A 26,609-nucleotide genomic window follows, 5' to 3' on the forward strand; every position below is an offset into this window, starting at 1 on the left:
TTCCAAACCCATTTAGGCCGCCGTGAATGGAATGAGGAGCCGCGCTAATTAGTTAAATCAAATGGATGTTCTTGGACGCCCGTCGCTATCCTCCCCCCCCCCCTGCCGCCACCTCCCTTTCCTTGGCTAGCCCGTCTCCCGCTCTCTCGGAGGGGGGATGGAGAGCGTCGCTTCCTCAATTATCTCCTGGCTCATTATGGCAGAAGGTTTCGCTCACGATAAAAATGGAATAATATTTGAAAAGCACTTATTCTAATTGCCGTGCCCCTGACACGGTGCCGTTCTAATAACGCTGAGCTCACCAGGTATGGTGGCCCCCAGTGGGCAAGAGCTACGGTTCCCACCCTATAACCAGGGGCCCTGCCTGGAATTAAAACTGGTCTCCAGTCTGCAGAGATCAATTCCCATTGAGGTAAGAGGATGGCGACTTGGGGGGCCTCCCATCCCTACTCCTAACCCCCTCTTCCTCCCCAAACACTGCCCTCCTCCAGCATCACCCTGAAATCTAGAAGAAGAGTTTGGATTTATATCCCCCCTTTCTCTCCTGCAGGAGACTCAAAGGGGCTGACAATCTCCTTGCCCTTCCCCCCTCACAACAAACACCCTGTGAGGTAGGCGGGGCTGAGAGAGCTCCGAGAAGCTGTGACTAGCCCAAGGTCACCCAGCTGGCGTGTGTGGGAGTGCACAGGCTAATCTGAATTCCCCAGAGAAGCCTCCGCAGCTCAGGTGGCAGAGCTGGGAATCAAACCCGGTTCCTCCAGATTAGATACACGAGCTCTTAACCTCCCACGCCACTGCTGCTCCTGCTCTACAGGAATTTCTCAAGCCAGAGCTGGCAGCCCTAGAGAAATGCCCACTTGGGTGCTGCTGTGATCGCGGCTGCCGTTTCTCATTTCCGGAACTTCACAGCCCTCTCCCCTCCCTCCTAAATTCTGTTTCTTGGCTACGGCCGGGATTGGCAAGGATTTTGGCACGGATTTCATACATCTGCACAGCTACGCCGAAGACTGCCCTCTGCGTTGCGCAAGACTCTGGCAAGAGACTTTTTTTCTATGGATTTCTAGTTTGCGGTTTTTAGCCAGGCAGGCAAGGCCAAGAGGATTCTTTGGGTTCAAGAGCTGGATTCAGGACACCCTCCCCCCCGCAAATGCTCGACTATGGGTTCCAGGGGAAGGAGCACTGGAGAACATTCCACCTGTGGAACTTGTGGGATCCTCTGACCCACTGCCCCCTTCTGGGGCTTAAGAAGGAGAGTTTGGATGTATACCCCCCCCCTCCTCTCCTGGAAGAAGAAGAAGAAGAAGAAGAAGAAGAAGAAGAAGAAGAAGAAGAAGAAGAAGAAGAAGAAGAAGAAGAAGAAGAAGAAGAAGAAGAAGAAGAAGAAGAAGAAGAAGAAGAAGAAGAAGAAGAAGAAGAAGAAGAGGAAGAGGAAGAGGAAGAGGAAGAAGAAGAGTAAGTGTAAGAAGTAGAAGAAGAGTAAGAAGAGTAAGAGTAAGAGGAAGAGGAAGAGGAAGAAGAAGAGTAAGAGTAAGAGGAAGAGGAAGAAGAGGAAGAGGAAGAGGAAGAGGAAGAGGAAGAGGAAGAGGAGGAGGAGGAGGAGGAGGATGGATTTATATCCCCCCCTTTCTCTTCTGTAGGAGACTCAAAGGAGCTGACAATCTCCTTGCTCTTCCCCCCTCACAACAAACACCTTGTGAGGTAGGTGGGGCTGAGAGAGCTCCGAGAAGCTGTGACTAGCCCAAGGTCACCCAGCTGGCATGTTTGGGAGTGTACAGGCTAATCTGAATTCCCCAGATAAGCCTCCACAGCTCAGGCGGCAGAGCGGAGAATCAAACCCGGTTCCTCCAGATTAGATACATGAGCTCTTAACCTCCTACGCCACTGCTGTAGGAGACTCAAAGAAGCTTACAATCCCCTTTTCCTCCCCCCCCCAACAACAAACACCCTGTGAGGTAGGTGGGACTGAGAGAGTTCCGAAAAACTGTGACTAGCCCCAGGTCACCCAGCTGGTGTGTGTTGGAGTATGCAGGCTAATCTAGTTCCCCAGATAAGCCTCCACAGCTCAAGTGGCAGAGCTGGGAATCAAACCCGGTTTTCCAGATTAGAGTGCACCTGCTCTTAACCACGACACCACGCTGGCTCTCTTAACATTGTCCCAGGACCAGGGGCGTATCTGTAGAAAATGGCACCCAGGGTGAGCAGACAGCCTTCCAAACCCACCCAAACATTAGGAAGAACTCCCTGACAGTCAGGGCTGTTCGACAGTGGAATTCACTGCCTCGGAGAGTGGTGGAGTCTCCTTCTTTGGAGGTTTTTAAACAGAGGCTGGATGAACATGTGTCGGGAGTGCTTTGATGGTGCGTTCCTGCATGGCAGGGGGTTGGACTGGATGACCCTTAGGGTCTCTTCCAACTCTATGCTTCGATGATTCTATGTCCAAAAGAAGGCTGGTTTTCACGCACTCCTGTCTTACTCAAAGAAACCCGTCCCGCATCTTCCTGATTTACTCAATGCCTCTGCTAAAAAAAAAAATGGGGGGGGGGGTTGGTGCTAGAAATGGTGTGAGGCAAGCTCAAGAGAAAAGTGCTTTAAGAACCATTGGGGGCTCAATAGGGGAAGGTGCCAAATGGGGCCTGCTTGCACCTAGAGGCTGCATTTTGTGCCCCCCACCGTCCGCATCACTCCTACTTTGGAAGCTGGGTTCAATTCAAGCTCTGAATGGCCTTTAATGGCCTCCAGAGAAGACCTGGTAGCGCCTTTGCAGCGATAAGGAACCCATAAATTCTTTCCAAGGGTGAAATTAACTTTTGTGCCAATTGCCATGAAAAGCTGTCGGTGTCCCTTAAGAGCCATTTCTGAGCTTGATACAGTTTAAGTGGGACTCGGGAACATGGATTTTGTCAGTCTGAAGCTGTAAAAGGAGCGGAGGAAGCGCCGAGAGAGAGGCGCGCAAGGGATTGTGTGAAAGCCAACTTTTGAATGATTCTCCCATTTCAAAAGGATATACGATCTGTCTGTGAACCTCTCCCCCACCGCTTAAGGGGGCTCAGAAGGGAAACAAAGAAATGAAAGTCACGCATGTTCCCAGAGTCATAAGAACATAAGAACTAGCCTGCTGGATCAGACCAGAGTCCACCTAGTCCAGCACTCTGCTACTCGCAGTGGCCCACCAGGTGCCTTTGGGAGCTCACCTGCAGGAGGTGAAAGCAATGGCCTTCTGCTGCTGCTGCTGCTGCTGCTGCTGCTGCTGCTGCCGAGCACCTGGTCTACTAAGGCATTTGCAATCTCCCATCAAGGAGGATCAAGATTGGATCAAGAAGGATCAACCTCAGATCAAGAAGGATCAAGTCAGAAAAACAGCTCTGACCCCACCCCATCTAGCACCCCTCTCAGAGTCCAACCATTTCAGAAGAAAATTTATCTGTCTAAAAATGGCCGGGGGAAGATCGCTGCAGATTCAGGACCGGATTCTGCTGTTGGTCCGAAGCTGCAGAAGAAAATAAGTTTGAGTTCAGTAGCATCTTTAAGACCAACAGAGGCGGATTCCACACAGCATTAATATAACTTCTTTAGGACATTATAAATAGGTCTGTTTGGGGATTTTGTGTTCCCACAGCACGGAAGACCATAAGCATCACCAGCCAAATGGATCTTTTTCTTGCCTGCTGCATGGAACTCTTGTTAGTTTCACAGCGGCGCCCGCCATTTTGTGTGCTGCTGCACAGATTCTCTGTGAAGATTCCTCGTGGAGTTTTCCTCTGCTTGCAGCTCATCTGTTTGCTATTTTGCTGTAAAAAGTAGATATAAGGTTTGTTTAGCCTAAGGATGTCATTTCCCATTTTTGCTTTCTTTTGAGGTGGATGCCTGCAAAGCTACAGCAACGCGAATAGGCGCACGTTTCAGCTTCTGTAATCGTTTGGCTGCAGTTTCGCAGACGTACCCCTCAAAACAAAACAAAAAGGGAAAACAGCATGCAGTTTCACAGACATACCCCTCAAAACAAAACAAAAAGGGAAAACAGCATGCAGTTTCGCAGACATACCCCTCAAAACAAAACAAAAAGGAAAAACAGCATGCATTTTCGCAGACATACCCCTCAAAACAAAACAAAAAGGAAAAACAGCATGCAGTTTCGCCGACATACCTTTCAAAACAAAACAAAAAGGAAAAACTTTTTGCAGCAAAATAGCAAATGGATGAGCTGCAAGCAGAGGAAGACTCTGTGGGGAATTTCCACGGAGAATCTGCCGCAGCTCACAAAATGGCAGGCATACAAGAAGGCAGGCAGGCTGCATACAAAATGGCAGGCAGGCACAACGTGGCAGAAATGAGAGCAAGAGATTTGGGCAAGAGAAATAAAGTGCTTCCTGCCTGCTGGCGTTCGTTCAGCAGGCAGGAATTGTCCTCAGCTTGAGTTGGGGGGGGGGAAGGATCACTAGTTTAGCGATTTTTTTGGGGGGGGAAGGGCTGATAGGAATATAATGGTCTGAACTCATTTTGGGGAAGAGAGCTGCGCAAAGTTATTCCGCAAGAACTATTCATAATGCCCTGAAAGGTGTTGTATATTTGTGCTGTGCAGAATCCATCAAAGTTTTATTTTGAGTATAAACTTTCACGTGCATACACACTTCTTCAGATCCACTGAAGCAGAAGTCACCAACCATTATGTGTAGTTAGAAAGTAGGGAGGGGTGTGTCCTAGGAGAACTAGTTAGGGTCTATAGCAGTGGTGGCGAACCTACGGCACGGGTGCCAGAAGTGGCACTCAGAGCCCTCTCTGTGGGCACACACAAACAGAGTCCCCCCTCACCCCACCCCCACACATCTAGGCTGGCCTGGGCCGTTGGGCTCGATTATTAGCATTAAACCTAAGAAGGGGAAGCAGTGTAGGTAACCCTGTTAAGTGCTGTTAAACCTCACAGATTTTCATGTGAAGAACTAAAGCGTGATCCTTTACCAGAGAGTAAGCTCGGTTGCTGGCAATGGGGCCTGCTTCTGAGTAAACCTTCCTAGGGTCGTGATTCACCCGTTGGAAGAGTTGCACGGTTGCTTCAACGCAAAGCCACCGACTAACCCCAAGCTTACTCCCGAGTAACACACGCCTCAGAGCCAACCGTTTTTTCTAAACTAAAACCTCGGTATTCAGGTTAAATTGCCGTGTTGGCACTTTGCGATAAATAAGTGGGTTTGGGGTTGCAATTTGGGCACTCGGTCTTGAAAAGGTTCGCCATCACTGGTCTATAGGATCAAGTAACTGAGTGTTAAGAAAGATTGGGCGAGCTAGGCAAGCGGAGATACAGGGTCTCAATGCGTGGATGAGAAGGTGGTGTAAGGCAGAGGGTTTCAGATTTGTCAGGAACTGGGGAACCTTTTGGGACAAGGTAGGCCTGTACAAACGGGACGGGCTTCATCTTAACCAAAGAGGAACCAGGCTGCTGGCGCTCAACATTAAAAAGGTGGCAGAACAGCTTTTAAACTGAGCCCTGGGGGAAAGCCGACAGGAGCTGAGGTGACTTCGGTTCGGAATACAGTATCTATGGGGATGCAGACAGAGAGGGAGGTTTTTCTAAATCAACCACATACAAGTGAGGAACATAGCAATGTGCATGTGACAAGGGATAGTGTCTACAAAAGACTTGAGGGTAAAGCACATAAATCCCAGGTTAAGGACAGAGACAGGGTATACAGGTGTCTCTATGCTAATAGTAGAAGCATTCGACCTAAAATGGGGAGCTAGAGTACAGAGTTTTGAAGGAGGACTTTGATATAGTGGGCATTACAGAGACATGGTGGAATGAGGAGAACCAGTGGGATGCTGTTATACCAGGCTACAGGCTCTATAGGAAGGATAGGACAGGGCGCATTGGGGGTGGAGTTGCCCTTTACATCAAAGAGAGCATAGTATCACATAAAATAGACAATGCAGGGGAGCTGGTTCCCCTACAGAATCACTGTGGATATCAATACCAGGTGTGAAGGACAGTTTAATATTAGGAATATATTATCGGCCCCCAGACCAAAGTGCACAAGAGGATTCTGAGATGGAAAAGAAATTAGAGAGGCCAACAAAAACAAAAATGTAGTGGTAATGGGTGATTTTAACTATCCCCATATAAACTGGAAAAATGCATGTTCAGGTCATATAGTAAGGAGAGAGCATTCCTGGATATGCTAAATGACTGTGGCTTAGAGCAGATGGTTGTGGAACCAACCAGGGGAGAGGTGATCCTAGATCTAATTCTATGTGGGACCCAGCGACCTGGTGCCCCACCCCCCCCCCCCCCCCCCCCCCCCCCCCCCCACCCCCCCCCCCCCCCACCCCCCCCCCCCCCCACCCCCCCCCCCCCCCACCCCCCCCCCCCCCCACCCCCCCCCCCCCCCACCCCCCCCCCCCCCCACCCCCCCCCCCCCCCACCCCCCCCCCCCCCCACCCCCCCCCCCCCCCACCCCCCCCCCCCCCCACCCCCCCCCCCCCCCACCCCCCCCCCCCCCCACCCCCCCCCCCCCCCACCCCCCCCCCCCCCCACCCCCCCCCCCCCCCACCCCCCCCCCCCCCCACCCCCCCCCCCCCCCACCCCCCCCCCCCCCCACCCCCCCCCCCCCCCACCCCCCCCCCCCCCCACCCCCCCCCCCCCCCACCCCCCCCCCCCCCCACCCCCCCCCCCCCCCACCCCCCCCCCCCCCCACCCCCCCCCCCCCCCACCCCCCCCCCCCCCCACCCCCCCCCCCCCCCACCCCCCCCCCCCCCCACCCCCCCCCCCCCCCACCCCCCCCCCCCCCCACCCCCCCCCCCCCCCACCCCCCCCCCCCCCCACCCCCCCCCCCCCCCACCCCCCCCCCCCCCCACCCCCCCCCCCCCCCACCCCCCCCCCCCCCCACCCCCCCCCCCCCCCACCCCCCCCCCCCCCCACCCCCCCCCCCCCCCACCCCCCCCCCCCCCCACCCCCCCCCCCCCCCACCCCCCCCCCCCCCCACCCCCCCCCCCCCCCACCCCCCCCCCCCCCCACCCCCCCCCCCCCCCACCCCCCCCCCCCCCCACCCCCCCCCCCCCCCACCCCCCCCCCCCCCCACCCCCCCCCCCCCCCACCCCCCCCCCCCCCCACCCCCCCCCCCCCCCACCCCCCCCCCCCCCCACCCCCCCCCCCCCCCACCCCCCCCCCCCCCCACCCCCCCCCCCCCCCACCCCCCCCCCCCCCCACCCCCCCCCCCCCCCACCCCCCCCCCCCCCCACCCCCCCCCCCCCCCACCCCCCCCCCCCCCCACCCCCCCCCCCCCCCACCCCCCCCCCCCCCCACCCCCCCCCCCCCCCACCCCCCCCCCCCCCCACCCCCCCCCCCCCCCACCCCCCCCCCCCCCCACCCCCCCCCCCCCCCACCCCCCCCCCCCCCCACCCCCCCCCCCCCCCACCCCCCCCCCCCCCCACCCCCCCCCCCCCCCACCCCCCCCCCCCCCCACCCCCCCCCCCCCCCACCCCCCCCCCCCCCCACCCCCCCCCCCCCCCACCCCCCCCCCCCCCCACCCCCCCCCCCCCCCACCCCCCCCCCCCCCCACCCCCCCCCCCCCCCACCCCCCCCCCCCCCCACCCCCCCCCCCCCCCACCCCCCCCCCCCCCCACCCCCCCCCCCCCCCACCCCCCCCCCCCCCCACCCCCCCCCCCCCCCACCCCCCCCCCCCCCCACCCCCCCCCCCCCCCACCCCCCCCCCCCCCCACCCCCCCCCCCCCCCACCCCCCCCCCCCCCCACCCCCCCCCCCCCCCACCCCCCCCCCCCCCCACCCCCCCCCCCCCCCACCCCCCCCCCCCCCCACCCCCCCCCCCCCCCACCCCCCCCCCCCCCCACCCCCCCCCCCCCCCACCCCCCCCCCCCCCCACCCCCCCCCCCCCCCACCCCCCCCCCCCCCCACCCCCCCCCCCCCCCACCCCCCCCCCCCCCCACCCCCCCCCCCCCCCACCCCCCCCCCCCCCCACCCCCCCCCCCCCCCACCCCCCCCCCCCCCCACCCCCCCCCCCCCCCACCCCCCCCCCCCCCCACCCCCCCCCCCCCCCACCCCCCCCCCCCCCCACCCCCCCCCCCCCCCACCCCCCCCCCCCCCCACCCCCCCCCCCCCCCACCCCCCCCCCCCCCCACCCCCCCCCCCCCCCACCCCCCCCCCCCCCCACCCCCCCCCCCCCCCACCCCCCCCCCCCCCCACCCCCCCCCCCCCCCACCCCCCCCCCCCCCCACCCCCCCCCCCCCCCACCCCCCCCCCCCCCCACCCCCCCCCCCCCCCACCCCCCCCCCCCCCCACCCCCCCCCCCCCCCACCCCCCCCCCCCCCCACCCCCCCCCCCCCCCACCCCCCCCCCCCCCCACCCCCCCCCCCCCCCACCCCCCCCCCCCCCCACCCCCCCCCCCCCCCACCCCCCCCCCCCCCCACCCCCCCCCCCCCCCACCCCCCCCCCCCCCCACCCCCCCCCCCCCCCACCCCCCCCCCCCCCCACCCCCCCCCCCCCCCACCCCCCCCCCCCCCCACCCCCCCCCCCCCCCACCCCCCCCCCCCCCCACCCCCCCCCCCCCCCACCCCCCCCCCCCCCCACCCCCCCCCCCCCCCACCCCCCCCCCCCCCCACCCCCCCCCCCCCCCACCCCCCCCCCCCCCCACCCCCCCCCCCCCCCACCCCCCCCCCCCCCCACCCCCCCCCCCCCCCACCCCCCCCCCCCCCCACCCCCCCCCCCCCCCACCCCCCCCCCCCCCCACCCCCCCCCCCCCCCACCCCCCCCCCCCCCCACCCCCCCCCCCCCCCACCCCCCCCCCCCCCCACCCCCCCCCCCCCCCACCCCCCCCCCCCCCCACCCCCCCCCCCCCCCACCCCCCCCCCCCCCCACCCCCCCCCCCCCCCACCCCCCCCCCCCCCCACCCCCCCCCCCCCCCACCCCCCCCCCCCCCCACCCCCCCCCCCCCCCACCCCCCCCCCCCCCCACCCCCCCCCCCCCCCACCCCCCCCCCCCCCCACCCCCCCCCCCCCCCACCCCCCCCCCCCCCCACCCCCCCCCCCCCCCACCCCCCCCCCCCCCCACCCCCCCCCCCCCCCACCCCCCCCCCCCCCCACCCCCCCCCCCCCCCACCCCCCCCCCCCCCCACCCCCCCCCCCCCCCACCCCCCCCCCCCCCCACCCCCCCCCCCCCCCACCCCCCCCCCCCCCCACCCCCCCCCCCCCCCACCCCCCCCCCCCCCCACCCCCCCCCCCCCCCACCCCCCCCCCCCCCCACCCCCCCCCCCCCCCACCCCCCCCCCCCCCCACCCCCCCCCCCCCCCACCCCCCCCCCCCCCCACCCCCCCCCCCCCCCACCCCCCCCCCCCCCCACCCCCCCCCCCCCCCACCCCCCCCCCCCCCCACCCCCCCCCCCCCCCACCCCCCCCCCCCCCCACCCCCCCCCCCCCCCACCCCCCCCCCCCCCCACCCCCCCCCCCCCCCACCCCCCCCCCCCCCCACCCCCCCCCCCCCCCACCCCCCCCCCCCCCCACCCCCCCCCCCCCCCACCCCCCCCCCCCCCCACCCCCCCCCCCCCCCACCCCCCCCCCCCCCCACCCCCCCCCCCCCCCACCCCCCCCCCCCCCCACCCCCCCCCCCCCCCACCCCCCCCCCCCCCCACCCCCCCCCCCCCCCACCCCCCCCCCCCCCCACCCCCCCCCCCCCCCACCCCCCCCCCCCCCCACCCCCCCCCCCCCCCACCCCCCCCCCCCCCCACCCCCCCCCCCCCCCACCCCCCCCCCCCCCCACCCCCCCCCCCCCCCACCCCCCCCCCCCCCCACCCCCCCCCCCCCCCACCCCCCCCCCCCCCCACCCCCCCCCCCCCCCACCCCCCCCCCCCCCCACCCCCCCCCCCCCCCACCCCCCCCCCCCCCCACCCCCCCCCCCCCCCACCCCCCCCCCCCCCCACCCCCCCCCCCCCCCACCCCCCCCCCCCCCCACCCCCCCCCCCCCCCACCCCCCCCCCCCCCCACCCCCCCCCCCCCCCACCCCCCCCCCCCCCCACCCCCCCCCCCCCCCACCCCCCCCCCCCCCCACCCCCCCCCCCCCCCACCCCCCCCCCCCCCCACCCCCCCCCCCCCCCACCCCCCCCCCCCCCCACCCCCCCCCCCCCCCACCCCCCCCCCCCCCCACCCCCCCCCCCCCCCACCCCCCCCCCCCCCCACCCCCCCCCCCCCCCACCCCCCCCCCCCCCCACCCCCCCCCCCCCCCACCCCCCCCCCCCCCCACCCCCCCCCCCCCCCACCCCCCCCCCCCCCCACCCCCCCCCCCCCCCACCCCCCCCCCCCCCCACCCCCCCCCCCCCCCACCCCCCCCCCCCCCCACCCCCCCCCCCCCCCACCCCCCCCCCCCCCCACCCCCCCCCCCCCCCACCCCCCCCCCCCCCCACCCCCCCCCCCCCCCACCCCCCCCCCCCCCCACCCCCCCCCCCCCCCACCCCCCCCCCCCCCCACCCCCCCCCCCCCCCACCCCCCCCCCCCCCCACCCCCCCCCCCCCCCACCCCCCCCCCCCCCCACCCCCCCCCCCCCCCACCCCCCCCCCCCCCCACCCCCCCCCCCCCCCACCCCCCCCCCCCCCCACCCCCCCCCCCCCCCACCCCCCCCCCCCCCCACCCCCCCCCCCCCCCACCCCCCCCCCCCCCCACCCCCCCCCCCCCCCACCCCCCCCCCCCCCCACCCCCCCCCCCCCCCACCCCCCCCCCCCCCCACCCCCCCCCCCCCCCACCCCCCCCCCCCCCCACCCCCCCCCCCCCCCACCCCCCCCCCCCCCCACCCCCCCCCCCCCCCACCCCCCCCCCCCCCCACCCCCCCCCCCCCCCACCCCCCCCCCCCCCCACCCCCCCCCCCCCCCACCCCCCCCCCCCCCCACCCCCCCCCCCCCCCACCCCCCCCCCCCCCCACCCCCCCCCCCCCCCACCCCCCCCCCCCCCCACCCCCCCCCCCCCCCACCCCCCCCCCCCCCCACCCCCCCCCCCCCCCACCCCCCCCCCCCCCCACCCCCCCCCCCCCCCACCCCCCCCCCCCCCCACCCCCCCCCCCCCCCACCCCCCCCCCCCCCCACCCCCCCCCCCCCCCACCCCCCCCCCCCCCCACCCCCCCCCCCCCCCACCCCCCCCCCCCCCCACCCCCCCCCCCCCCCACCCCCCCCCCCCCCCACCCCCCCCCCCCCCCACCCCCCCCCCCCCCCACCCCCCCCCCCCCCCACCCCCCCCCCCCCCCACCCCCCCCCCCCCCCACCCCCCCCCCCCCCCACCCATATGCATGGGGTAGAAAATGTCGACAGAGAGAAATTTTTCTCTCTTTCTCACAATACTAGAACCAGGGGGCATCCATTGAAAATGCTGGGGGGGAGAATGAGGACTCCTAAAAGGAAACACTTCTTCACGCAACGTCTGATCGGTGTTTGGAATATGCTGCCACAGGAGGTGGTGATGGCCGCTAACCTGGATAGCTTTCAAAGGGGCTTGGACAGATTTATGGAGGAGAAGTCGATCTATGGCTCCCAATCTTGATCCTTCTTGATCTGAGGTTGCAAATGCCTAAGCAGACCAGGTGCTCGGGAGCAACAGCCGCAGAAGGCCATTGCTTTCACATCCTGCCTGTGAGCTCCCAAAGGCACCTGGTGGGCCACTGCGAGTAGCAGAGAGCTGGACTAGATGGACTCTGGTCTGATCCAGCTGGCTTGTTCTTATGTTCTTATGAGCTGCATGAAAGTCAGAGATCTGTTGGGCGTGGTGACCCTGTGGGTGCTCAGCCTTCACTCCTCACAGGGACTGATGGTCCCCCCAAAATACAGACGTCTGGGCCACCCCTCCCCCCTCAACCGCCCGCCCACCCACCCCCACTTGAAACTGAGCAGTGCTTCAAAGATAACAAGAATATTCCTTTCTGACCCTTGTGATGGAGCATGAAACATCTCGCAGCTTTTCCTCCCAGCCTGAATAACTGCAGAACCGTTATTACGGGCCATAAAGTTATTCAGGCTTTTTGTAATCCCCCGGCTCAGAGGGCCCCACAGCCTGAGCAGAGGGAGGAGAAAGGGAGCGTTTCCTTTTATTGGTCCTGAATTTCCCGGCTGTTAATTTCTATAAGTGACTTCTTGTTCTGCTGTGATGAAGTTAACAGGAAGATCAGATTCTTTTCCCGTTCTGTGGACCAGCTGAGAAATTAGGAAGAGGGAGCACAGTGTGTGCGTGTGTGCGTGTGCGTGCGTGCGTGCGTGCGTGCGTGTGCACACAGGCGGGTGGCCATGCAAGGGGGGGTGGGGAGTGTTCGCCACCTGTGGTCTCATGAAGGCCAGAGCCTGAGGAAGCGAGTATCCTCCTTCCACAGATAAGCAAGGATTCGAGCTCTGGTTTTGCTTCTTCACGGCCCTCCCGGCCAGGGGTGTAACGAGGCAAAGTGGAGCCCTGGGCAAAACCTGAGTTGGATGCCCCCCCCCCATGGGCGGCCACCCCACCATGACCAAAACTTTTTTTTGCACCAGGACATTGGTGCCTGCAGGGGGTGCCCCATCCCCCATTCTTTGCCAAGGAGATGGGGCTACCCTTTTGAGGGTCCATAACTTTGGACCCCCTGAGCCAAACTGCACCAAACTTGGGGGGTGCCATCAGGACAGTTTCCGGATGATACCCTGATATTTTGGTGCTGATACATCCAAAAATGCACTCCCTGCAGGAACATCCTAGAGATTTGCCCAAGAATCTTTGTTCTGCATTGAGTTTTCTGCATTGCTGTCAATGGAGGTTGCAGGCTGCAGAGGGGGGGCACATTTCTGAAGGCACAGTCTCAAAACTTTCATGGTCTCACCAGGAGACTGCCCTAGGGATACCCCCCAGGTTTGGTGCAGTTTGGTTCAGGGGGGCCAAAGTTATGGACCCTCAAAACTGTAGCCCCCATCTCCTATTAGCTCCCATTGGAAACAATGGGGGGTGGGGGCTTCCCCTTTGGGAGTCCAAAACTTTGGACTCCATGAACCTCACCTCACTAAACTTGGGGGGTAGCATAAGGACAGTCTCCTGGTGATATTCTGAAATTTTGGTGCTGCTAGCCTAAAAACTGCACCCCCTGCAGGCCAAAAATGGAAAACCACTAAAAATACCCCAAAACAAACCCTGCATTTTGATGGTCCCCCTCCCCCCGCAAGGTGGTGCCCTGGGCAGCTGCCCACCTTGCCCAATGGGCATTACACCCCTGCTCCCGGCCCTTGGCCAAGTGCTTTCGAGGGTTGTCTCTGCTGTTTCTTGAGTATCTGGTGGAAGAAGAACATATTCTGGAACGGCAGAACCGCCTGGAGTCAAATTAGAACAGGAAAGATGCGCCTTGATCTTCTCAGCCAGACTGTCCTTCGAGGAATCACCTGTGTCCACCTGTCATGTTCTTGTTCATTTTTTGAATCCCTCACCCTGCACGCTACCTGAAAAAATGCCCGGCCTGATGAAGATGGATTCAAAAACAGGTCACCCTCCAGTGCCAGCGCTGGAAAGATTGTCTCTTGGGCTGCACTTTCAAGACCCTCTGATGATGCCAACCACAGGTGGCCGAGCCTTTTGGGAGAGGTGCCCTCTGTGAACTGAGGGCCGCCAAAGCAGAGACCATCAAGCCTGCCTTTGCCAGTTCCTCGGCTTCCTGTGTGCAATGGAAGGGACATCCTTGCATGGCCACCAACATGGGACGTTACGGTATTTGGGTAAAAACTCTGTGGTAGACGCCTTGTTTACCATAGAGATTTTGCCAAAACACCAGAGTGCCCCATGTCACCAGTGATGCAATATCATTGTTTCTGGTGCGTACCAGAAGTGAGGTAACAAGGCCACTGTGTTACAACAAGCCACGGGTAACAGGGGAGGGGGGTGGCATGCAAGGGAAGGGAAGGGAGGGAGGGAAGTGAGGGGTGGCATGCAAGGGAGGGAAGGGAGGGAGGGGGTCCAGCATCTGGACATGGCCCACCCACCCTAGCAGAGGGAGAGGGAGTGAGGGGAGGGGTGGCATGCAAGGGAGGGGAGGGAGGGGGCTCGGCATCTGGACATGGTCCACCCACCCTAGCAGAGGGAGAGGGAGGGAGGGGAGGGGTGGCATGCAAGGGAAGGGAAGGGAGGGAGGGAAGGGAGGGGTGGCATGCAAGGGAGGGGAGGGAGGGGGTCCATCATCTGGACATGGCCCACCCATTCTAGCAGAGGGAGAGGGAGGGAGGGAAGGGGTGGCATGCATGGGAGGGGAAAGGAGGGAGGGAAGGGGAGGGAGGGGTGGCATGCAAGGGAGGGGAGGGAGGGGGCCCAGCATCTGGACATGGTCCACCCACCCTAGCAGAGGGAGAGGGAGGGAGGGGAGGGGTGGGGTGGCATGCAAGGGAAGGGAAGGGAGGGAGGGAAGGGGAGTGAGTGAGGGGTGGCATGCAAAGGAGGGGAGGGAGGGGTCCAGCATCTGGACATGGTCCACCCACCCTAGCAGAGGGAGAGAGTGGGAGGGGTGGCATGCAAGGGAAGGGAGGGAGGGGGCCCAGCATCTGGACATGGTCCACCCACCCTAGCAGAGGGAGAGGGAGGGAGGGGAGGGGTGGCATGCAAGGGAGGGGAGAGGGAGGGAGGGGAGGGAGAGAGGGGTGGCATGCAAGGGAGGGGAGGTAGGGAGGGGGCCCGGCATATGTACATGGCCCACCCACTCTAGCAGAGGGAGAGGGAGGGAGGGGAGGGGTGGCATGCAAGGGAGGGGAGGGGAGGGAGGGCGCCCAGCATCTGGACATGGCCCACCCACCCTAGCAGAGGGAGAGGGAGGGAGGGGTGGCATGCAAGGGAGGGGAGGGGGCCCGGCATCTGGACATGGCCCACCCACCCTAGCAGAGGGAGGGAGAGGGAGGGGGAAGGATGGCATGCAAGGGAAAGGGAGTGAGGGAGGGGATGAGGGGTGGCATGCCTATGCCATCCCTTGCTGCCAACAGGTACCCCTGCCAGCCAGCTGATTGGTTTCAGGGGACTGTACCTGGAGGCAGGGGATCACCCACTCTGGTGGTCCTGGGTCCAGCAGGGCTGTTCTTATGTTTCTAGTTTCTTGTGTATTCAGGTATGGAACAGGTGTGTTCAGATCCCTACACTGGCATGGAGAAGCAGTGTTTTCTTAGCCTCAGTGCCAAAAATAAGTGACGTTACTCCTGGTCCTTTGGGGGGCTTCAGGAAGGGGGTCGGGGTCAGGTGAAGAAGACCTAGAGGACAATTCCCTCCGCTGGCCGGCTGTGGGGCTGCCCAGAGAGGTCAGTTCCCGGCAGCAGCGGTTTGCTCTCTCGACTGCTCCATCTCTTCTCGACGGCTTCGACTGCAGCAAAGGCCGTTTCCAAATCACGCCCTCGTAAATCTGCCCGGCGCTCCGATCCACCCGGCCGTCCTTCCTGCTTTCACTTGCCTCGCTGGAAAGTGGGCAGTTTCGTGTGTGACCTCAGCCATTACCCAAACACTGTAAAATCTCCAGCTAACAAAGGTGGGGGAGGCAAAGGAGAAAAATGGCCTTTAACATCCAGTGTGATTATAGGGAACAGAGCCAGAGGCCTCAGGGTAGGGTGATAAAGCTGATTTATTGACCCGGCCCAATAAGAGCAGCCGCTGCTCCAGCGAGTGAGTCTTAAATTTCATTAGGTGATAAATACTGAGAGCGAATCAATTTGGTAGGAAAGCTAATTAGCTCGTGCGATTCCGCATCGATCTTGGAAAACATTGCGTTGGAGAAGCCCCGGGATTCAATCTTCCCGTGATGGAGGGGCCGGTGGGTTGAAGGGCCCCGTAGTGGTGTCTGCCTGGTCCAAAACCATTCGTGCAGATGGGACAGAGAAGGGGGAAGGGTTCATTCTGAGCTCACTTTCTCCCGGGCAGAGCATTCCTTTCAAGGTGGGGTGAAGCCAAAGTGGTGCGAATGTAACCTCTACCTGTGGGTTCTGTGGGGCAGAACTTGGAATGAGTTTGCAACAACAAATTAAAAAAACAAAATGGTTTACTTTCTTAACATAACATATAACATCAACATTTAACATCACACTTCAAGGTCCTGTTCAGGTTGCATTTTCAAGTCCTTATATTTACAGTCTACTGATACTGCCAAGTCCAATTCTTCTTTGCAAGTGGGTTGGCTCCTGAAGACCCCAAGGGCTTGATGAACAGGATTCAACATGATGAAGGTTTCCAGGAGAACTCTCACCCATTACAAACACAAAAAGAAACCCTGAAACAATAAACTCCAACATTTACAACATAGCAAAAACAAACAACTACCTTCCCACTAGTTCCCAACAACATTGCAGTTACCTTAACAAGGTGTTAAGGGCTTATACAAACCAAGGTCTGAGTCTGGTAGCCTCGTCTCCTCCAAACTACATGAGCTCTGCAGCCTTCTGCTACTTTGAGTCTCCACCCCTTTCTGGGTCAACCCATTCTGAGCATGGGGGTTACACTAGGAAGTCAGCAAGCCACCCATTTCTGGGTGGATCTGCATAGCATGCCAGGTCCCGATGGACACCAAAGAGGCAATGAGAAATTTCTCACCTCTTCAGGGAAATTGAGCAGGAAACCAGACTTAGAAACATGGAATCATAGAGTTGGAAGAGACTCCAAGGGCCACCCAGTCCAACCCTCTGCCAGGCAGAAACACACAATCAACGCACTCATCAGAACATAAGAACGAGCCTGCTGGATCAGACCAGAGTCCATCTAGTCCAGCACTCTGCTACTCGCTGTGGCCCACCAGGTGCCTTGGGGAGCTCCCATGCAGGAGGTGAAAGCAATGGCTTTCTGCAGCTGTTGCTCCTGAGCACCTGGTCTGTTAAGGCATTTGCAATCTCAGATCAAGGAGGATCAAGATTGGTAGCCATAGATCGACTTCTCCTCCATCAATCTGCCCAAGCCCTTTTTAAAGCTATCCAGGTTAGTTGTCCATCACCACCTCCTGTGGCAGCATATTCCAAACACCAATCACACATTGTGTGAAGAAGTGTTTCCTTTTATTAGTCCTAATTAGTCCTAACTCTCAACATATGTTTCTCCAGCCTCTCTTTAAAAACCTCCAAAGAAGGAGACCCCACCACACTTCTAGTCTAGTCACAGCTTCTCGGAGCTCTCTCAGCCCCACCTACCTCACAGGGTGCTTGTTGTGAGGGGGGAAGGGCAAGGAGATTGTCAGCCCCTTTGAGTCTCCTGCAGGAGAGAAAGGGGGGGATATAAATCCAAACTACTACTACTCCTCTTAGTCCTCTTAGTCCTCTTCTTCCTCTTCTTCCTCTCCTTCTTTTTCGTCCTCTTCATCTTCTTCTTCCCCTTCTTCCTCTTCTTCCTCTTCTTCCTCTTCTTCTTGGTGGTGCATTCCACTGTCGAATAACCCTTACTGTTAGGATGTTTTTCCTGATGTATTGTCAAAGGCTTTCGTGGCCAGAATCACAGGGGTGTTGTGCGGTTTCCGGGCTATATGGCCGTGTTCTAGTAGCATTTTCTCCTGATGTTTTGCCTGCATCTGTGGCTGGCATCTTCAGAGGATCTGATGGTAGTAAAGCAAGTGGAGTATATAGACCTGTGGAATGTCCAGGGTGGGAGAAAGAACCATTTGCCTGTTAACAAGTATAAGGGGTTCCATTAGCAAGCTTGATTTGCATGTGTTGGGTGGTTACTCACATGCTAAATGGGTGGATCGGCTGGGGACACTTCACAGCAGGGGACTCCTGTTTCTTTTTTCAAAAAGCAGGGAAACCCCACTGCGAAGTTGGCAACTGCGAGGTAAGCACTGCGTGCATAAAGGCTTCCGTGAGGATACCAGTCAGAGTGACACGTTCTCTCGCCTTCTTCCCTGCAGGTCGTGAAAGTGGTCGGCAGCAACATCTCCCACAAGCTGCGCCTGTCTCGGGTCAAGACCACGGACGAAGGGACGTACGAGTGCCGGGTCATCGACTTCAGCGACAGCAAGGCTCGGCACCACAAGGTGAAGGCCTACCTGCGGGTGGAGCCGCCCGAAGAGACCAACCAGCTCCATCGCCACACCTCCCCCGCCAGGCACCTGCAGGATACCCAAGGGCTGGGGGCGCCGCTCTCCGACCACAGCAAACTGAGTGGGGCCCACCCACACCACCCACACCAGCACCACAAGCCGGGCAAAGAGCTCAAGAAGCGGTCCGTGGATGACGCTGCCTGCTCCCTCTAGACTGGCTGGCCTTCAGCGCCCGGGACTGGATGGCCAGAGGGGGTCTGTCCCTCGTCCACGCTCTCCGCACAGGCATCCACACACCCACACTCCCGCCCTGTCCCATCACACAGTTGGAACACCACTCCACCGAGGCCATGGCCGACTGGGGCCTGGCGGCTGCCGGATCACCCTCAAACAAGTGCCGCAAAGTAGAGGCAGGAACGTCCGCATGAATCCCGACCGCACCGTCCCCTCCAGCCGGCCATGTAGATACGAGTTTTTACAAGTTCCTTTTACTTTAGCTGCCAGCCCTACCCTGAGTGAACTGTTGGGGTTTTTTTTCTGGGACTCCGGGGACAGAGCGGAGCCCGTCCAAGATGGCCGTGGACGGGGGAAGCCCGGTTGGCGTATGCTGGCCGCTTCTCCGGATGGTGCGCGTGTGGATGGGTGACGGCTTGCCCCACAGGAAGATGGCGGCTAGACCCACCCTGGCACCATCGGCTGCAACCTAGCAGGACTGTGTCACATTTTGGAAATCTCTACGATCCCCAAACACGGACTCAGGGGCTCGCACACTTTGCTGCGAGCGAATTCAGTTCGAGCTGAGATGTAAAGGACCTGTTGTCGAGCCAAACCTGGCTACCCCCTCCCCGCCCCGCCCCCCATTTGCATTGCCAGCCACTCATCCCATTTGTGACCCTCCCACGAGTCTCTTTCTTGCTTTGTAAAATGAAACCTCCAGTGGGGGGTCACCATTCAGGCTGTTTTAACTTGCTAGTATTGACCTGTGTTGCTATGAAATCTATGACTGTATATTGTAAATACAACTGACTGTTCCTTTCCCCAGCCTTCCCCGCAGCAAACCAGTCCCCAAGAGCTTTCGAGGAAAAGCCACTGAACTCTGCTCGGGCTCCGGCCCCCTTCAAAACAAACACCACAAACGAGAGACCTCAGCCGGGTAGCAAATCCCAAACAAGGTGGCCTTCTGCCAGCTAGAGATGCAGGGATGCAAAAAGCTTCCTAAGAATGGGTCCACATTTGTACTTGGGGGCTCTTTGGGGGAGTTGTCTGTTGTGCGAGCCAGAGAAGGGTACCCAGAGACAGCTGTGAAGCTGTTTGGCAAAAATGTATGAGCAGGGCACATGAAGAAGAAGAAGAGTTTGGATTTATACGTAAGGTGACCAGATGGTCACCTTCGCAAACCGGGAAGGGTGGAAGTGACATGCCTTGCCCAGCCGCGGGAAGCACACTGCCTTCTGGGGCTCCCGTTTCTCTGCCCTGTCACAGGCCCGAGGAAGCAGGGCGCCCAAGCGTCGTCGCTCCTGCGGCCTTGTGGAAGAGCCTGCTGCACTGCCTTGCGCCCCAGAAGGCAGTGCGGCAGCCTTCCAAAACCCGGGACACTTGAAAAAACCCGCGGGACGCAGGACAAGTTGTTTAAAGGCGGGACTGTCCCGCCAAAAGCAGGACGTCTGGTCAGCCTATTTGTACGCCACCTTTCTCTCCTGTAAGGAGACTCAAGGTGGCTTACAAGCTCCTTTCCCCTCCTCTCCCCACAACAGACATCTTCTGAGGCAGGTGGGGCTGAGAGAGTTCTAAAAGAACTGCAACTAGCCCAAGGTCACCCAGCAGGAATGCAGGAGTGTGGAAACACATCTGGTTCACCAGATAAGCCTCTGCCACTCAGGTGGAGGAGTGGGGAATCAAACTCGGTTCTCCGGATTAGAATCCACCTGCTCTTAACCACTACACCACGCTGGCTCTACGTGAATTGGGGCGGGGTCATAGCTCAGTACTGCAGCCTCTGTTTTGCATGCAGAGGATCCCAGGTTTTCTCCCAGGCAACAGGTGATGCAAAAGGCCTCCTGGGAGCAACTGCCAATCAGAGTCGGCCATGCTGTCCTGGATGGACAGATGGTTTGGTTCATCATACGGCACCTTCCTGTATTAAGTTGAAGGAGCTGAACATATCAAGCCCCAAATGCCACTGACCCTCTTGATTTTGGGGTCTGGGAATGTGCAATATTGTTTTCTGACCCTGCTTTAAGGGTAGAGTTAACCAACTCTGATTTGGGAAATTCTTGGACTTTTGCGGGGCAGAGCCTGGAAGCAGGTTTGGGGAAGGAACAGACCTCAGTGGAGTACAGAGCCATAGAGCGCAGCCTCACGAACAGCCGTTTACTCCTGGGGGCTGACCTCTGTAGTCTGGACACTCCGTTGTCATTGAGAGAGATTTCCAGATCCCAGATGGAGGCTGTCAACTCTGTTCAGAGATATCCTTCCCCACCCCATTTTATGAAGAATGTGAAGAGAAGAAGAGAAGAGTTTGGATTTATATCCCCCCTTTCTCTCCTGTAGGAGACTCAAAGGGGCTTACAATCTCCTTGCCCTTCCCCCCTCACAACAAACACCCTGTGAGGTAGGTGGGGCTGAGAGAGCTCCGAGAAGCTGTGAGTAGCCCAAGGTCACCCAGCTGGCGTGTGTGGGAGTGCACAGGCTAATCTGAATTCCCCAGATAAGCCTCCACAGCTCAGGCGGCAGAGCTGGGAATCAAACCCGGTTCCTCCAGATCAGAGTGCACCTGCTCTTAGTCACTACGCCACTGCTGCTCCATGTGGGGGCTATTAGGCTTGATATCCCCACAAGCAGAGGTGGGATCCAGCAGGTTCTCACCAGTTCCCGAGAGTGGGTTACTCATTATTTGTGTGTGCCGAGGGGGGTTACTAATTGGGTCCGCTTTTCCGTTCGAAATCCCATTAGGTCCAAAAGTCATAAAGTCCTGTTGTTTCCTATGTGGCTGGTTAGCGAAGGTAGAAAACGGGATAATTCTCCCTGTTGGGCTGTTTTAAAAACATGTTTTAGAAATATGGTCAAGTTCCTTGTGTAAGGAAAGTCTCCTTCTTTTGATTCCTAGAAACAAAATTAAGTATTTGAAAGTATTAAGTATTTGACAGGCAGTCAATTAGAGGAGAAGTGGTTGTTTCTGTTGGCAGCAGACGGTAGGACTTGCTGTAATGAGTTTAAATTATGGACAAAAAGATACCAGCTGGAAATTAGGAACTTTTTTTTTACAGTAAGATTTTTTTTACAGTTAACAGAGAAATTATTAATGCCCCGCCCCGGAATGCCCGGCCACGCCCCCGTCGTGCCCCGCCCAGCCCCATTGGCGCTACGCCACTGTTTGAATCCCACCACCATGGGAACCTGTTACTAAAATTTTTGGATCCCACCGCTGCCCACAAGCCAGTCAGGAGGGCAGCAGTTAAAATGCCGACCGCTATCAGAGGCAAGGGATGTGCGTGTTCAGTTCTGCAGAAACAGCCCCAAAATAGCCAGTTCAACAAACTTCCCACCACCCCTTCCCAGATCCTCTTGTATATATTTCTATTTGCTCTGTCTGGAGGGAGGTCACGGGCATAAGCTAGCAAGACTCACCTAGAGGCCGGTGGTCTGTCGAAAGAAGGCCTCTTTTCCTGGTGGTTTCCAAGAAACGACTGGCCAGGTAGCCAACAGCAATTCTTTCGGGCCACAGTTTTCTGCTTTTGTGCGGGGGGGTTGGACAAGATGACCTTGAGAAGACCTCCCGGCTCCGTAGCCCCAACAACTGCCCTGACAGGCAAAGAAACTGTCGAGGGGGGGGGGGGGCACGGGCATCTTTCTTGCTATCGTCTGCCCCTGCACTACACAATCCAGTCTGTGACTAGCAGAAGTGAATAAAAGATCTGTCGATGAGCATTTGCTTCTGTGTCTTTATGTGCAAGCAACGTTTGTTTTACTTCGAGGCGGGGGCTTTCTCAGCAGATTTGGGGGCAGTTGAAGGGGTACCTGGAAGTCCAACATACTAGGGCCGTGGTGGCGAACCTTTGGCACTCCAGATGTTATGGACTACAATTCCCATCAGCCCCTGCCAGCATGGCCAATTGTAGGGGCTGATGGGAATTGTAGTCCATAACATCTGGAGTGCCAAAGGTTCGCCACCACTGCACTAGGGGGAAAGGCTGAGGGGCTTGGGAATGCCCAGTCAGGAGAGGAGGAGGTTGAGGGGCGCACCAGAGGTGTATTGGGGAAAAATGGCGCCCAGGGACAACACCTGCCCCAGGTGCCCTGCACCGCCCTCCAGCACTTAGAGGCCGCCCGAGGGGCTCAGAGGAGTGAGGGGCAGCTTGGATGGGCTTTTACAACAGCAGGCGGCTCCTGGGCGAGATCTCTGCTTGCCGCCAGAAGCCACATTAGAGCTGCTCCCCCCGGCCTCCCTGCAGGCCGCTACCTGCCCTCCCCAGCCCTCAGATAGCATCCGAGACAGGTCAGTGCAGGGGAGGAGGGGGTGGGGGCGATTTTGCCCCGCCCCACCATTGCGCCTGGGGACATTTAACCCCCCCTGTCCCCATTGCAGATACGCCACTGGCCAGCACACAATGGTTCTCTTGAAGTATCCGAAGGGTGGTCACTTAGAAAAGGGCTCAGAGCAACTCTTAGTAATACAGAGGATAGGACTCACAATAAGGGGTTTAAATACATCATGGCAACCCCTGGCCTCGCAACGATACAGCTGGCCTCGAAGCGGGCCAGGGCCTTTACGGCTCTGGCCCCTGCCTGGTGGAACGCTCTCCCTCCAGCTGTCCGGGCCCTGTGGGACCTTGGTGAGTTCTGCAGGGCCTGTAAGACTGAGTTGTTCCACCGGGCTTTCGGAGGGGCCGGCCGCAGCCCTACTGCCCCCCACCGAAACTGAGGCTGCCTGTTTCCCATCTTTTCTATCTTGGTTGGGCCTGATTTCCTGATTCCATCGCGGGCCCTGCCTACTCCCTCCCTTTCTTTTGGCCTTTAGATCGGGCGCCTGTTTTTAAACAACTTCTGTTTTAAATAACTTTTGTCGTTTTAATCTATATTTGTTGCTTGAAATTGCTGCATAGGTTTTAATGGGTTTAGGTTTTATGTTGTTCCGATTTGCTGTCCGGTAGAACAGCCGTACTGTGAGCCGCCTCGAGCCCTTCGGGGATGAGGCGGCCCATAAGCTGAATGAATGAATGAATGAATGAATGAATGAATGAATGAATGAATGAATGAATGAATGAATGAATGAATGAATAATCTACCAGACCATGGCCACACCCTGGAAAACCCACAATAGTTGACTCCGGCCACGAAAGCCTTTGACCATGCATCTCCTGAAACTGTTTTTCTTAACAAAAACCAAAGTGAACGCTCACAGCCGCCATCCCATTCAGCACTGGCAAAATCTTCACCCACGTTTCATGGGCAGGAGCTTAAATGCCCATGCACAGTTGTCATGCGATAGATGTGGATCTATCTTCAAAAATGTGCAGCCTGCCTACACACTCAGAAATTCCCCATTGGCTACAATGGAGCAAAGTCACTGCAAAACAAAGAATCTTGGGCAGATATCTTGGGGTTCCTGGAAGGGATGTATTTTTAAAGCTTGTGACACCAAAATTTCAGGGTATCATCTGGTAACTATTCTTATGATGCCACCCAAGTTTGATGAAGTTATGTTCAGGGGGACCAAAGTTATGGTCCCTCAAATGGGTAGCCCCCATCTCCTGTTAGCTCCCATTGAAAACAATGGGGATGGGGCACCCCCTTTGGGGGTCCATAACTTTGCTGCCCCTGATCCAAACATCACCAACTTTGGGTGGTATCATCAGGACAGTATCTGAATGGTACCCTGAAATGGTGCCGCTAGACTTAAAAATGCACCCCCTGCAGGCCAAATCGTAAAAAACACTAAAAAATTAAAACACACAAACGACCCTGAAATGTTGGCGCCCTCCACGTGACCAAATGGGGGGTGCCCGGGGACATAGGGTACCCCCTGTCCCTAGGCAGGTACACCACTGATGTGGAGTTAAGATGGAGAGAGACTCCTCCATCAGGCTACCGAAGGAGCACATTCCCAAAGTGAGATTGCAACAACAAGCATCTTCATGGCTCACAGCTCAACTCAGTTTTACTACATCCCTCAAAGGGGGGAGGGGGTGGTCCTGTGGAGAGCGAGTGGGAGGTTAAGGGTTAAACGGCTGGACAGGTTGAAGTGTAAGGGGGCACACATTCGAACAAAAGAACAGTCCCAACTTTAAGGAGAGGCTCATGGGGTCTGAACTGGCTGAGACAGAGAGAGGAAAAGATTTGGGCTCTTAACTGATCGCTCAATGAAAACGTCAACCCAGCGTGCCGCTGCAGCGAAAGAGGAAAACTCTCTGCTGGCGGTTATTAGGAGCGGGACTGAAAATTATGAGCCGGCGGTGGTTGCTCTCTTGTAGTTTTTGTTCTCTGCCTGTGTTCAGAGACTCCGTGTCTCCAGGCTTCTCTCTTTATTAAACTGGACTGCTGTCTTATGAGCATGTCTGAGGATTGCTGTGTTTGCTGTGACTAAGAGACATGATGTATTGTCAGAATATGGACGGTTTTCGACCCCTGCGTCCAGAGGTGGGATCCAGCAGGTTCTCACAGGTTCCCGAGAGTAGGTTACTCATTATTTGTGTGTGCCGAGAGGGGGTTACTAATTGGGGATTTTGCCACGTGATTTTTGCCTTAGTTACGCCCCTCCTCTCAGCAGTAGCACACAGAACTTGAAGCCGTCTAGCAGGAGGTGCACTGGCGTGCGTGGCAGCCTGCGCCTGCGTGCATTTGTTTCCCGCCCAAGGATCGGCGCAGCGGCTGCGTCCTTGCCACAGCCCCGCCCAGGAATGCCCCGCCCCCGGAATGCCCGGCCACACCCACGTCATGCCCCGCCCAGCCTCATTGGCGCTACGCCACAGTTTGAATCCCACCTTCATGGGAACCTGTTACTAATTTTTTTTGTTTTTTTGGGTTTTTTTGTTGTTTTTTCACCACTGCCCGCGTCCTCTTGTGTCACAAGACAACTTGGCTGAAAATTGGAAGCATTGGGCGTAAGCCTTTTGACTATATCTGACGGCAGCTGGAGTTGATAACGTTGCAGACAAAACACCAAGTGGCTAGGGTGTTGTGGGTTTTCCGGGTTGTATGGCCATTTTGGCTATTTTGTTGCACTGAGTGGGAGAGGAAGCAGCATTGGTCTACAGTACATTTGTGTGTGTGTTTTTCTGATGCCCAGCCAAAGAACGTGGAGGAAGTCCTTGAGCGGTTTAAAAAGTGCTGCCCTCCTCGAAAGAATGCGATATGAATCGTTGGCTGCCCTTTCGAAAAGGAGGGAGCAAAGCCAAGGGCTCGAAATGCCTGCTAATCAGAAGGCCGGGACTGTCACTCTCCAAGCGCCTCCGTCCACAGTCACGCCGCTGCAGTGGCAAACCGGGTTAAATTGTGCAGAACCCTGTAAGTGGCCTGCCAGTCTTGTCAGGAAAGAAATATGCGGCCGCCGCAGGGCAGGCGGTCTGGCTGCAGAGAGCCTGCCAGTCTGCTCTCGCCCGCGAGCTGCCATCTTCTTCTGCTTGTATATTTTCCCCAGACGGGGCCTTTTCCGGCTTACTCACTTTGCGCGCCCTTCTAGTGCTCCTTGCCAGTGGAACGTACGTCTTCCCCGGGAAGAGACGGCGCAAAGAAAACGGGGGCTGCCCAAGGTTTGCCGTAGGCTAATATTGATGAATGGGGAGGAAGGAAGATAAACGAGCAATTCCACGCAGAGATCGAGACAGCGACTCTGCCAGCGAGATAGAGTGCCTCTCCCTATCACCGAAAGGCTGTGCTGGGGGAGCGTTTGCATCAGTCGGAGTTCTGCAGGTTGTAAAAAATGCAAGCGTTCACCCAGGAAGGGAATGAGGCCCCCGCTCTCAAGAAGAGACTGATAGGAAGGTTAAGGGGGGACATGATAGCCGTGTTTAGATATTTGAAGGGATGCCATGTTGGTGAGGGAGCAAACTTGTTTTCTGCAGCTCCAGAGACTAGGACACAATACCAGAACCAGGGGGCATTCATTGAAAATACTGGGGGGAAGAATTAGGACTAATAAAAGGAAACGCTTCTTCACGCAACGCGTGATCGGTGTTTGGAATATGCTGCCACAGGAGGTGGTGATGGCCACTCACCTGGATAGCTTTAAAAAGGGCTTGGACAGATTGATGGAGGAGAAGTCGATCTACGGCTACCAATCTTGATCCTCCTTGATCTGAGATTGCAAAGGCCTCAGCAGACCAGGTGCTCGGGAGCAGCAGCAGCATCCGCAGAAGGCCCTTGCTTTCACCTCCTGCCTGTGAGCTCCCAAAGGCACCTGGTGGGCCACTCCGAGTAGCAGAGAACTGGACTAGATGGACTCTGGTCTGATCCAGCTGGCTTGTTCTTATGTTCTTATGTTCTCAAGGTAAAGGAAAAGAGATTCCACCTAAACATCAGGAAAAACTTCCTAACAGTCAGGGCTGTTCGACAGTGGGATGCACTACCTGGTAGTGTGGTGGAGTCTGGAGGTTTTTAAACAGAGGCTGGGCGGCCATCTGTCAGGAGTGCTTTGATGGTGTGTTCCTG

At 59.8% G+C, this 26,609-nt stretch overlaps 1 protein-coding gene across 3 annotated transcripts in view; it reads left to right on the top strand.

Moving 5' to 3' along the window:
• VSTM2L (V-set and transmembrane domain containing 2 like) overlaps nucleotides 1-26,609 on the top strand; it is a 150,719-nt gene that overhangs the window by 103,662 nt on the left and 20,448 nt on the right. For 2 of the 3 annotated variants that reach the window (XR_007244570.1, XR_007244571.1), the window contains exon 4: nucleotides 17,832-19,116. Coding sequence is in view for 1 of the 3 variants with exons in the window: in XM_048497124.1 (XP_048353081.1) it covers nucleotides 17,832-18,176 (345 nt within the window). In the remaining 2 variants the exon portion in view is untranslated. Of the gene's footprint in view, nucleotides 1-17,831; nucleotides 19,315-26,609 lie in introns of those variants that run through there. The other variant, XM_048497124.1, reaches the window with a different exon arrangement.

The sequence above is a fragment of the Sphaerodactylus townsendi genome, linkage group LG05 (assembly GCF_021028975.2).
Source record: "Sphaerodactylus townsendi isolate TG3544 linkage group LG05, MPM_Stown_v2.3, whole genome shotgun sequence".
Taxonomy (NCBI): Eukaryota; Metazoa; Chordata; class Lepidosauria; order Squamata; family Sphaerodactylidae; genus Sphaerodactylus; species Sphaerodactylus townsendi.